Here is a 13,821-nt window from a genome sequence, read left to right as displayed (position 1 = left end):
GTCTGAACATTTCATATATTACTTTCTTCAGTCCAGTACCATGCTGCCAGATGAGAAGAATGCTTTGGCTTTGAGGACACATATTTGGAACAGGCCAATGGTTACGCATGTATAGCAATTGCTATTTACGCCTGAGAATCTTTCCTAACTCTGTATTTTGTCTGGCAATCAAGTCCTGTTGAGAACAGTAGGTAAGACATTGATTGAAAACGGTGCAAGTGCTAGAGGAAATGCGAAAGGGTCCAAGATGGAGAACACAGTGGAGGCCTAAGAGAAAGCCAGCCGTACTGGAATGGAGCAGTTCTTACAGGGCTGCTCCAGTAGGACCCCAGTTTGGACACCTCAGAGGATTCTTTGTTTTCTTGTGCTGGACTATCTGATTTTTTTTCCCCATGCCCCTTGCTGGAACAATCCCAATGTGCTACTTGCTGGACATGGCATCGTTGAGATAAGAGTTGGCCAAACAGCAAACCGGCTAACTCAACAGTTCCATGCAAGTTGTGTGCACTGTGATCATCCTGGTGAGTGGAGGGCTCCGTAAAGCACTTCTACTGCAGGAAGAGAAAAAGCCATCCTAGATCTAACATGGGGTCTTCATGCATGCTCACTTCCTAGCCAGGAGATGGACAAAATGCTTTAGCCATATAGTGTTCTTGCTGTCCACTTTTGTCTATTACCTTTTGCTTTGTACAAAAGGAATGTGTGTGTGCGCGCGTGTCTTTGTGTGGGTGTGGTTGGTTTGGTTTTCTCTTTTGAAAGGACACATCAACACTCGGATGAGTAAGATGAACTATTATGTATACAGACTTTTTTGTTATTGCACATTGTTGACATAAGATGACTGGCCATCTTGAAATTGAGAGAGAATCAAAGTGTTGGAGTGAATGTGAATAGGTGAACCCCATAACTATCGACAGAAACAAAACATCTAGCTCCATGTGAAATGAGTTTCCCCAGAGTTATAAGCAGAGGGTTCTAAATGGGCTATTTGAGGGCAAACATGGATGTACAGTATTTCTATGGTATGCATTAGCTAATAGGTCAATCTCACATGAGTGATCATGTAGTCCAAAACCATCAGGGATAATAATAATATTAAGTTCATAAGAAATGGTGATATAGGAAATCTAATACTATTCTGGCTTATAGATCTAAAATATATATAAATATATACGTATATCATATATACATGGAAATTATAGATATTATGGCAGTAGCTATATACTTTCTTACTGAAAATGACTATACATACAAGCATTTCTAGCCGCTAGTACGATTTTTAAAAGGCATATTTATTTTTCATGAATCTCTGTTTGTTGAAAATGGTGTGTATGGTACTGGAAAACCACACCAGCTTCCCCCTAAACAAGCTTGTGTTTCTTTGTTCCCGCTTTCCCTTCTGTTGAGATTCCTGTTGTGGTTGCACTGCTTCCACCGATATCGCTGTGAAAGAGAAGCGTCTGTGTTGTGAGGAATTGATGAGTTTTACCTGAAATAAGGAAATGGTTTGTGTACACTACTGTTCAACTCTTGGGAACACCTGAATCATTGTTTTTTAAAGATACTATAGGGTACTAAGGTATGCTAGCGTGAATACTATAATTAAGATGCCAAAAACTTCCGAAATTGTCTTAATGTTGTATTACAAGTATCTCGGGGGGGGCAAAGGAAATGAGAAAGTCAAACAGTATGTTAAGATTTAGTCAGACAACCATTTGAAGACGCCATCTCTTTGCTCATAGCTTACGTGACTGTGGTGTTCCAACATCTCGTGGCCTTTCAGACAGTAGCTGGCTCAGCTTTTATTCTGAACACCTGGCTGCATATTACAACATGCTGTTTAAACTTGTACATGTAGCAGTTACAAAATTACTCAAGTTCTTCATTGTCTGCATGCAAAGTGTGTGATTCCTTTGAACAGTAGTGTACTCACATTCAGCTGTGCTCGATGCCCATGGAAGGATCTCTATGTGGTGTCATTGCCACTGTGCAGCAATGAAAAACCAACCTACATATACAGACTTTATTTAAAGTCAGTGGCAGGTACCAGTCGACTGTTGAATATCAGTGCAATTAAATAGCTGATTGCTGTGGTGGAATGTGTACGACCTTGCGTGAGCAGGAAAAGCACTTAGCGTGGAGGCTCCTACAATCCACACACTGGCTTTCTCACTCCAATGTGTGCCAGAGTGGGATAGTGTGAGTTCAGTCTTATCAAAAAGCAATAGAAGACTATTGGTATTGCTAAGCATGTGGTGGCTTTGGCATACATACATACATACATGCGTACTGCAGCAATAAAGCTGTGTTAAATGACATGTCCAAATACTCATGACGAGCTCAACTAAGTCAGTTTTGGCTCCTGTACTCATTTCTGCATGCTGTCGTTTTTTGCTTCAGATAGCCTTGAATATCATTTCAAAGTATGTAGATTTTTATGATGTAGATTCACATCTTGTTTTTGAAGTGCCCATGTCTGCAGACCTAAGTGAGTGTATTATTTGCTATAATTTGTTCTATGCAATTATCATTGTTATATGTATTGTGACCTTGTTTTTGCTTTACTTCAATGAGGTTTTTGTTTTAATAAAAGTTCAACTGAAAAAAAAACAAGTTTTCCATTGTCATATGAAAATAATGTCATATCATAATCGGTTGATCATACATCAAAAAGCCTTAAGAACTATCTAGCAATGTGAAATGCAACATTGACAAGGACAGAAGTAAGTACAGTGTCCATGTATCTAAAATCCCATCCTATTTTTGTCTTGTAAACCCTTTCCTCCCTCCTAGGAAACTTGATGACGACCCTTCTCCAGCACATCTGAATGAGATGTGTTCACGGAGGTAAAGATGGAAGATCAAGCCCTGCCCACGGGGCCTGGCGGAAAGTTGTGCGAGCGCTGCACTGCTGCATCTCTCAGTGCTCCAGGCAAGCACCCCACTCTGACTCACCCAACCTTTGCTCTCTGAGGAGCAACTGTGGAATGTGTGAGTGGTGAGCACTTCCTGTTAGCTAACAAACGTGCCTCACAGTCGCAGAGAGGCAGCACAGCACACAAACACTGTCACTTTTTCCACCTTTTGGGCTGGAGGCTGGTGGAAATCCACGCCTGGATTAGTGTGGGCTCGCAGTAGAGCGGCATATTGGCTACCGGTGAAGTCATAGTGGTGTGACGTTGCCTTCTGATATTACTTCGACACTTATTGAAATGGGTTACAGCATGTGAGAAGACACATTTTGTGACGTTTTTGTTCTCAGCCGTAAGCACTTTCAAGGGAGTTTATAGTAATTTCTCTTGAACATTGAAGGCCTGTTTAAGTTCTGTAATTATACCAAAATGGCCTCTTTAGTGAAGCTTTTAAATATTTATTAATGATAAATTTCTCTGATATTGATCAGTGTGAAACACACACACCTTAATGATTTATTATTTAGGCCTACATAATTGCTTTCTAACCTTAACATCATTATACATGTTTACAGGCCTGGGTGCCTGGACTATGGTTATAGGCCAAGATGGACGAAAATTTTGCATATCTGCAAATTACAATCACTAACCCCCTCTTGCAGCTGAATCACTAACCCCCTCTTACAGCGTTGTAACCCAAATTCTGTTTTAATGTGGTTCCAGCACGGCCTACTTTTGGGGGTCCTGGTGTTATGGGTAAACCCACTTACCACATCACTGCAAAACTGCACAGAGAGATAGGTCTAGCAGAAACCTCTGGTCCCTTCGGATTTTGCAGAGCGAGTTGGAGACCGGTAGTCAGACCGAGCTGACTATGCAATGCGGTCAGAACAGTGCAGTTTGTCATGACATAGAGGTGGAGATGTGGGACTTTTTCATAACAAGAAGTGAGATCCAGACAAAACCATTAAGATGGCAGGTGATGGGCACCAACAAAGTATATCGTATATATACTCTTTTGATCCCGTGAAGGAAATTTGGTCTCTGCATTTATCCCAATCCATGAATTAGTGAAACACACTCAGCACACAGTGAACACACAGTGAGGTGAAGCACACACTAATCCCGGCGCAGTGAGCTGCCTGCAACAACAGCAGCGCTCGGGGAGCAGTGAGGGGTTAGGTGCCTTGCTCAAGGGCACTTCAGCCGTGCCTACTGGTCGGGGTTCAAACCAACCGGCAACAATCCGAAGAGCTAACCATGTAGGCCACGGCTGCCCCTAAGGTTCTGCAGAAACGCTGCATTTTATGTCAGAAGTGGTGAATGTGTATAACAAATATAACAAATAAAAAGGGTGCTTTGTTGTGCATAGTTAACCAACAATATGCACAAGCCTATAAAAATGTCAATGACAACTGCTATTGTCTGCTCTCTAATAAGCATGCATAAGCCCTCCAAAAATACATGATAGATTCCTCTGTTCATCTTTTTATCATCTGTTTATCAGGTTCAGTGGAAAGTGTGTTGGTGGTAAGTGTGGTGGATTGGTGGGCCTGTTGGGGAATAGAGATGCTTTCCCTCCCACTGTCTCTTACCCATCACACTAATCAGCTCTCAAAGTCGTATTACTCAAAAATGAAAATGACCTTATTCCCTGTGTAGAAACACAGAGCAACCCAGTACACTGCTTACTGTCTGTGCTCTCTTAAGGGTATAAAATTGATATTTAAGCAAAATATGTTCCAAAATATATTTAAATCATGACAAAATATACATTTAATATAAACCTCAATATTTACAATATAGCAAAGCACAGGAGTCCTAAGTATTCACCCCAGTCCCCAAATAAATACAATCTTTTTCAAACTCTCCGAAAAGAGAAATAAGTTACTTAAAACATTGGCACTGCAAACACAAGGTCAGTTATCTAAATACCGTATATTCTGTTAGGAGACCGATGCAGGGTCACCATATGAAAATTAGCTACAATATTATTCTAGCAGATTACTATTACATATATGTCAGCTTGGTTACACTTTCATGAACCAATCAATGTCAAGTCAATCAATGTCATTTGGAAACATGGTTTCATGTGAACTCATCAAAGAGCCGAAAATATGTCCTTCATAACCTTCATTACCAATCCCAGCAAGTTGTTTTATCAAATGATGCTACCATAAATACCATTTACTGACATAATACTCTGGAGACAGAAGAGTGTCTATTCAAATCTTCCAAAGATTAAATACATTCTCAGTTTTTTCTTCTCAAAGGACTTTTACTCAAATTGTAGTGCAGTTTTTCATTGTTCTGTTGCCATTCATTTTAGGAAGTATTCCAGTAGAAGAAGGCAAATGGTGCAGGTGAATAGTGAAGTCCCGTATCCTTAAACTTCTTGGCCTTTTTTGATTTTCCTCCTTGTCTCCTTGGGTCCAGCACAGGAAGCTCCAGTTCTTAAAGTTTGTATAATCCAAAGAAGGTGGCACTCCAGTCATAGTTCACCCAGCTCAGGTTCGTCACCTGCACATACAACCGGTCATCTTCGTCCAGCTTGAACACCCCTCCTTGGGAGGCAGTGCACAGCGGTAACTTTGTGGGTGGACAGTACGACTTGAGTAAGACCTTGTCTATCTCCTGGGGTTTGCTCCACGTATTGTCCGGCTTCTTCAACTTGACATGTCGGATGGTGTTTTCCAACGGCGCTGTGCCGTTCTTGATGGAGAAGGTGACCTGTGAGTAGATGTAGTAGTAGCCGGCGCGACTGATGCGGAGTCTGCTATCACCCTCTGTGTCCACATTCACTTGACTAGAATGGTCAGAGTTCCACTCCAGGGCACGGACCGCATTGCCTTTTCCTGTTGGGAATGAGACATAGCTTTGTGACACCTCCAAAACATCCAGCTTTCTTAACTGTCAAATATTCAAGCTAATTATTTGACATCAGGTGACCATTTCTATGTAAATGATAGTCTTTTGGTTCAAGTGTGCCACATGTGGAAGATATACCACTTGAGGGAAAGCAGTTGTCCTACCTGTGCTTGGAGTTCTCCTGACTGACATGTGTGCTAGAGCTCCATGGTCCCCAGTCAACATGGCAACTTCAATAAAGAACAACAAACAAAAGCATAGCTGTCAGCTCTTTGATGACCAACAAACATGCCCAAAATAAGCAATAACGAATAACTATAATGAAGGTACTTACTTCTACCTTCTGTTTGTGAGGCCTGGAAAGAACAAATAAAAAAGATTAATTTACCTCCTCAAGTACAAGGGAGTTTAAAGTGGTTAACATATCCATGGTTGAACATTGACTTGCCTTTGCCACAATGTTGTTGAATTTGCCTAGAACCTGTTTGCAGTCGAGCAATGACTGGCCATCCAAGTTTGTATCTTCACATTGCTGAAGTCTCTTTAGGATGTGGAAGTCATCATTGTTTTCATTCAATTCTTGCTGTAATGGAATGTAAGTTACAAAGTTATCCAGTCTTATGCATATAATCTTATGCATATAATTAATGATGTAAGTATGTACCAGTAAGTCACTTTTAGAAACTGACAGAGTGGCCTACTAAGTTTCATAAAATACCATTTGCTGTGAACCAACTTCTGTGTACTCAACTACTGTGTAACTTTCACACAGATTTGGATGTAACTCTTTAATGGTTATGGTTGTATGATTTTGTCAAAATTTTGTCAGATTAATATTTCAGACTTTTCCTTATATTATAGAACAAGAAAGAAGCCACTTGGGAATTCAGTTCAAATTGGGAACCTAAAGCATTTCTTTTTCTGTACTGAAACACATTGCTTTAGTGGTTAAACGACTGCAGTGCTACAGTACAAGCTTTTTCTTTGAATGTAATAGTAATTCTTCAAAGCTTCTACTTTCACAATATATTTCCGCTCTTGTCTGAATGATTTCTAGAGCCACGCAGGACAAAAAGCTCCATCTTTACTGGCTCAGAGTAGCATGCTTGTTCAGGTTGGAATGTCAAATCAAGTTATATTTTTTGTCTTGCATTATTTCAAATCAGTGGGATAGATATTCACTTTCCTGACCAGGAAAACATCCTCTATAATTACAATTAATATAATGAACAAGCCTATTTCCATATACCAACAATGCTATATTTCACTTCTAAGAAAACCTTTCCAGATTTAAAATATTAACATGCTATTTGAAATGATGTATGCAGACAGTAATTCATTCAAAATCTATGAATATGTTTCCAAGCTGTACATGAGTAGCTGACTGAAGGAACAGAGACAGCTTACCTGGTTGCCCTTGTGAAAAAGGTAGATGAATCCCCCAAACGTGAGAAACATGTGCATCACCAGCACCACAGCCAAGAACCAGATCAGGCTTGAGTTGTGCCGCGGCTCAGGCCTGCTGTGGAAGCGAGGAGGGACTGGTGGAGGTGGCAGCGGTGGCATGGGCAGGCTGGTGTGGTAGGTGTTTATCATGGTGCCAGTGAGAGAGCAGGTGTAGAGAGATGGAGACGTGCTAACTAGGCTCCCCCATGCAGTAATGAAGAACTGACAGTTCAGCTCGCCTCAGCAGTGTGAGTGACAGTCTGACAGCACTTCCTTTTTATCATGCATATCTATAAAAAGTGCACACCTCTGTACTTCAAGAGCTGGAGGTGTGTCTATTTTTTTTTTTCTTAATCTGGGTGTCCTTCATGATGTATATTCTTTATTAAGACTATGATTTCATTCTCTCACAGGAGAACAGAAGGGTCAAAGCCCCCGTTTTCTCACATTTTGACAGAGTGGCCTACTTACCTAAGTTTCATAAAATACCATTTGCTGTGAACCAACTTCTGTGCACTCTGTAACTTTCACACAGATTTGGATGTAATTCTTTAATGGTTATGGTTGTATGATTTTGTCTAGATTTTGTCAGATTAATATTTCAGACTTGTCCTTACTATAGAAATTGGGAGCCTGCACTAAAGCATGTCTTTTTCTGTACTGAAACACGTTGTGTGATGATATCATTATATCACTATCAACACCAAAATGTGAAAAATAAAAACTGGGCCTCTAACACTTCTGTTGCAGCAACATTTCAGGCCAGTTATTAAAGGTATAGAAGCACTAACCACAGTGACCCTTTTCTGCTGTGGTCAGATGTGAGAACCATTGCAGCTACTCTTATTTGTCCCATCAGTTTCGGTTGTTGTCATGTCAATTCAAATCAGTTTACAGCTGCAAGAGTTCATTTTCTAACTACCAATTTAATTAATTGAATGGTGATAAGGTTTTTTTGATTGAGACAGATGACTAACTCCTAGTCATTGGTGATCCCAGACACATCTTTCTTTTTATTTGGTTTTGTTCCATTGTCACAACAGTGTTCTGCATCATCTTGCATGGAAAACACAAGCTCTCTCAGCCATCACCGACAACAGCATCGCGACATAGTCAAATTCACTTTCAAAGACATTCCAAGGGGGGGAAAAAATGAATGTGTGACAAAAAAGAACTTCCGTGATAACTCATCTCTTTTCAGAATGCTATATGTGTTCCAAGAAAATGCTTAATACGCAATAACGGTGCAATCTGGGAGTGGTTTAACTTTGGCTTGTGTACTACTGGAACCGGTCTGGTTCACCCTTTTCAGGAGGGCTGGAGGAAATGCTAAAACACTAACAGGGTGCTATAATCCTGCAACTGTTATGGTGAAAACTTTCATAATGCGTGTTGTGTGGTCGTGGTAAGATATTACCGTGAAAGTGTGAGAGTGTTTCTGTTCTTCTGCCCCCCCCCCCCCCCCACCCCACATAACATACAGTAGACACACTTTCAGAATCACTGCACAATAGTTCTTCATATGAAATATCATGAAGCAGTTATACCCTTATGGACATATGCACTCAGGGTACCATAGCAGCAAGCTGGGGCTGTCTGAATGAACACTGTGAAATGCGCTAATAGGTAAATAATCATCTACATGCTTGGGGCCCACTTCCTGTTGATTGTGTTACATCCTGTTGCAAAATTTTTGCAATTGAAAACACAAAGTGTTCAGATAAGAACTCCATTTTTCATTTTGTGTGGGAGACTGGGAGAAATATACTGTGTGTGTGTGTGAGAGAGAGAGAGAGAGAGTTAGGAATACTTCCCTCTTAGAATAGTAGCTATACTAATTCAATGTATGTTGTTATTACAGTGCATGAAAATGCACTGTACTGTTCTTCCTAGGCAACTTCTTCTTATTATTACAGTGCATGAAAATGCACTGTACTGTTCTTCCTAGGCAACAACTTTTTCTTATTATTATTATTCCGCTTACCACTTTTTCCGTACGCAATTTCTCTTGAACAGTTTAACTTAGAAACTTCATTCAAACTTTGTAACGTAGGTCTTCAAACAGATCGGGTTGGTATGACTTATAAACTTTTATACTTTTTAAACTATTAAAGAAAAACTTTTTTTAAATCCCCATAGACTTAACATTGCCGATTATGACATCATAATACGGCCATTAAGCAATTAGAATCCTATGGCAGGTGTTCAGGCCACCTGCAGCCTCAGGCTTTAAGCATACAATCTGGGTCAATTAAGACTACACATCCTATTCAACTGTTTCCTCTGCCCAAAACTGATTCAAAATAAAAGTCCTCACTACAATAATCCACTGTTAAACAATGTAACCCATTAAACTACTGAACTTTTTGCATTCAACTTTTAAACGGTCTACTTTTAAACTATCATTAAACTATCTATCTATTAACCCTTTAGCCGCCAGGGTTTAAAAAGAATGAATTGGATTTGTACATCAAAATTTCAAAAGGCCATGGCTTGCAAGTGGTCAGAGATAAAGTCCTACTGTAAATGTGAAAATCATTTAGTATGAACAGAAGTTTATGAAGGGGGTAAATTTACTCATCTAATTGTCATATTATGACGTCATTGGATGGTAACCACCGTGAATTATGCACATTTCAGTAAATACTAGATGTTGAACATATTTGAGCAGTCTTACTTTCTTTTTTTGTCATTTCACCGACATAACAAATGAACAGGAATACAGTCACATGTAAACCAACAATAGTAAACTATTACTATAATCACAAACACTATGCTACTATACAATAAAGTAGCCTGGTCAAATCAGTTCCATATCGCGGGTGACTTTGTAGTTCTTCAGAGCCCTATTTTTACAACCCCTGCTGTCTATACCACGTCCATTACGGACACTATCATCACTATTGCCACTGGCACCTCCAGCTATGTTGGGATGAGGGTCGAAATAAGCATGGTATGCTTAGTGGACACTGTCGCAAAGACGTACCTCCATTCACAGACGCACCGTGACTATCAGTCAATAGACGATCGATCATATTCTCCAAAAGGCAGATATTCTCCTTCAGAATCAGAATAGGTGAATAACAGATCCAAGACTTCATCACACGTGAATTTTTTTTTCAACATTTGGTCTATTTCTGCTTCAATTTGTGCAAAACTATGGCCCGCATCGCTTCCGCGTTATGGAGGAAATGCACGTCTTCTTCGTGTGTTTCTCGCGTGTTTTTCGAATGCTTCCTGAAAACTTTGAAAAAAAAGGTTGAGCTTGAATCGAAGCTCTGGGTGTCTGCCAACTAGTGGTCAAGAGTACAAATGAGATTTTACACTGTACTCGCGTCTATCGTCTGTTTTATTCAGTAATGACGCTTGTCGCAATATTGCGACATGGGCGGTTAGAGGGTTAAACTAGCTGTCTATCAACAACTTTTAAACTATCTACATTCAACTTTTAAACTTTCAAACTATATAGATTCAACTTTTAAACAGTCTACTTTTAAACTATTATTAAACTATCTATTAAACTAGCTGTCTATCAACAACTTTTAACTTGTCATCAATTATGTCAACACTTGTCATCAACTATGACTCCTACCCACTGTAGCTAGTTACCATGGTTAGCATGGTTAGCATGTTAGCATCACTAACATTGTTAACATTTTTAGCAAAACTGCTAAAAATTATTAGCTAGGTTAGCTAAGTCACATGGTTAGCATAGTTAGCATGTTAGCATGCTAGTTAGCATAACAACTAAAAATGATTAGCTAGGTTAGCTAAGTCACATGGTTAACATAGTTAGCATGTTAACATGCTAGTTAGCATAGTTAGCATAACTACTAAAAATGATTAGCTAGGTTAGCTAACTCACATGGTTAGTATAGTTAGCATGTTAGCATTGTTAACATGCTAGTTAGCATAGTTAGCATAACTACTAAAAAGGATTAGTTAGGTTAGCTAAGTCACATGGTTAACATAGTTAGCATGTTAGCATGCTAGTTAGCATAGTTAGCATAACTACTAAAAATGATAAGCTAGGTTAGCTAAGTCATATGGTTAACATAGTTAGCATGTTAGCATTGCTAACATAGTTAGCATGTTTAGCAAAACTTCTAGAAAATGTTAGTTAAGTTAGCTAAGTAGCATGGTTAACATAGTTAACATTGCTAACATAGTTAGCATGTTTATGAAAACTGCTAGAAAACATTAGCTAAGTTAGCTAAGTAGCATGGTTAGCATGTTAGCATTGTTAGCACTGCTATAAAACATTAGCTAAGTAGCATTGTTAGCATAGTTAAAAAACTTAGCATAACTGCTAGCAAACATTAGAGCCATTCCAACTTTCAGTTATCGTCAAATATCTACCTATACACAGCCATTAAACTATTTGAATATCAACATTCATTAAACTGCTAGAAAACGTTAGCTAAGTTACATGGTTAGCATGTTAACATTGCTAGCACTGCTATATAACATTAGCTAAGTAACATGGTTAGCATAGTTAAAAATCTTAGCATAACTGCTAGCAAATATTAGAGCCATTCCAACTTTCAGTTATCGTCAAATATCTACCTATACACAGCCATTAAACTATTTGAATATCAACATTCATTAAACTTCCAGTCTGTCAACAACTTTTAAACTATTTACCTTCAACTTTTAAACGGTCTACTTTTAAACTATCATTAAACTATCTATTAAACTAGCTGTCTATCAATAAACTATCAACTTTTATTAAGCTATGCAACCACCATGTCTATCCTAGCATCACCGTAGTAACCATCTCTGTATTGTCTGTTTTTACTATACATGATATTTTACATCACAACTTTAGCATTTTCATGCACTGGTAATTCCTTGGAATTGCATTTCTAGTGGCTGTTTGCTGTTTTATATCTTTCTAAAATGACACTGTTGGAAGTTTGTGTAAATTTAGCAAATATAATTTAAGTGCCCGGGTTCCTTGGAATACAATATAAAACACATTTCTGAATGCCATTACCGATTCTTTTTTCCCTTTTGTAAAATGATGTATGGAAATTCTGATTATAGTACTGATACATTGCACATCATAATAAAACTACTACTTAAACTGTAGTAACATTACATATTTACATTCAGTTTGCTTAGTACATTCAACAGCAGATAGTGTATTATAATCACAGCCCCACAGAGCAAGACATTCTAGGAAACACGTATACAGATAGAATCACAGATCCTGGAAAGAAAATGGAAAGATTCTGTGCATTCATGTGGTAACAGATTAAGTCTCTCGAGGTGAAGTTACACTAAACAGAATAGTGAGGAACTGAACATCAACATGTGCACCCTGACATGATGCAACAGCCTGTCCTGATCCCCCTGCTGGGCACATACAGTAGTGCGGGACGTCTATTGCTGCAGACAGGGTCAACTGAACTGATATACAGCACATTTAAAAAAAAAAGAAAAACATAACTCAGTATTGCACACAACTCTTAGATTACATGTTAGTTTATGCTGCACCTAAAATCAAGATGATGGATTATAAAATAGAAATAGTTAAGAATTAAAAAGTCAAGAATCCCTATCAGACCACAGTCCATAAAGGACATATTTTTTATATTTTTTTTTCATTTATGAGAACCTAAGCCTGTGGAGCTCTCGCTCACTCACAGTACTTTGCCACACTGGTTAAGAGCTTACACATGCTCTCCCACCTGCTCATCCACTGTCAGACTTGCTGCATTTTCATGATAAATATGCCACTCAAGTTCAGTTCAGTGTGGAAACAATCCATCATTTCATAAGGATGTTTTGTCACCAAATTACATGACAATGTAGGCGGTAGGCATTTGGCAGCACATTCCCATGATTAAAATCCAGTTGGATGCAGTCTTTTTGTTGAGGAACGTGGGACTAATTAAAATTTCCACTGCAATACCAAGATACACAATCAGATTCATCAATGAACTTCTTATATGCATTATAAATTATTTACCGCACAATATACCCTGGAAATCCAGAGTTCTCGCGAGAGCACAATGGAATTGTCTCTGCGAGACACTCTGGCAAAGAGCAATTATGCACGTTACTTTTTCCCCAATATTCCGGGGAACCAGCTAAACTGATGAAGACAGCGCTGAAACGTTGGAGGACAGTACACATTGGTCGTAGTGTTATCCGATTGCGCCGAAGTCCCAAATTATTCAGAGTAAACATGAAGAGTTCAGACGCAAAACCCTCTAAATCCGTCTGACCACTTTTCTTTTAAATGAGCATTTAAATTCAGGCTCCTATGGGTTTTTGCCTATAAATCGATATTTCAGACCAGGAAGAGAGTGGTATTTAGTGGGTTTAGAAGTTAAATTATTTGATTAACGTATACTATGTGTGGAGAGCCTCCCCTCACCATCTTTATCTCATTTTTGACATAGGTGGCATTTAGAGGCTTTTGCATCTGAACCCTTCACATGGTCTAGTGTTATCCAATTGCGTGCAATGTGATTTTTAAATGCATGCTTGTTGCCGCCCCTCGAATTGGACCATTACATTGCTCTTTGCCAGACCCTTAATCTTTCTAGATTATCAGGGTCTGGATTTTCCAGGCTACGCACAATAT

General features: G+C 39.0%; 1 protein-coding gene across 1 annotated transcript; it reads right to left on the bottom strand.

Moving 5' to 3' along the window:
* Positions 1-4,664: 4,664 nt before the first annotated feature.
* On the bottom strand, positions 4,665-7,477 carry cd40lg (CD40 ligand). Its single transcript, XM_076293024.1, has 5 exons — positions 7,188-7,477; positions 6,229-6,363; positions 6,115-6,136; positions 5,945-6,010; positions 4,665-5,767 (listed from the first exon to the last, which is right to left on the bottom strand). Exons 1-5 carry the CDS (start codon positions 7,374-7,376, stop codon positions 5,367-5,369), a joined length of 813 nt encoding a protein of 270 aa, XP_076149139.1. The 5' UTR covers positions 7,377-7,477; the 3' UTR covers positions 4,665-5,366.
* Positions 7,478-13,821: the final 6,344 nt, after the last annotated feature.

This window comes from Alosa pseudoharengus, unplaced genomic scaffold (genome assembly GCF_046254945.1).
Source record: "Alosa pseudoharengus isolate Yale_2024_CS ecotype anadromous, Long Island Sound unplaced genomic scaffold, YU_APseudo_1.1 YU_APseudo_1.1_scf_19, whole genome shotgun sequence".
NCBI classification, from domain to species: domain Eukaryota; kingdom Metazoa; phylum Chordata; class Actinopteri; order Clupeiformes; family Clupeidae; genus Alosa; species Alosa pseudoharengus.
Note: the sequence above shows the minus strand (reverse complement) of the source record. Positions and strands in the feature narration are given on the sequence as shown.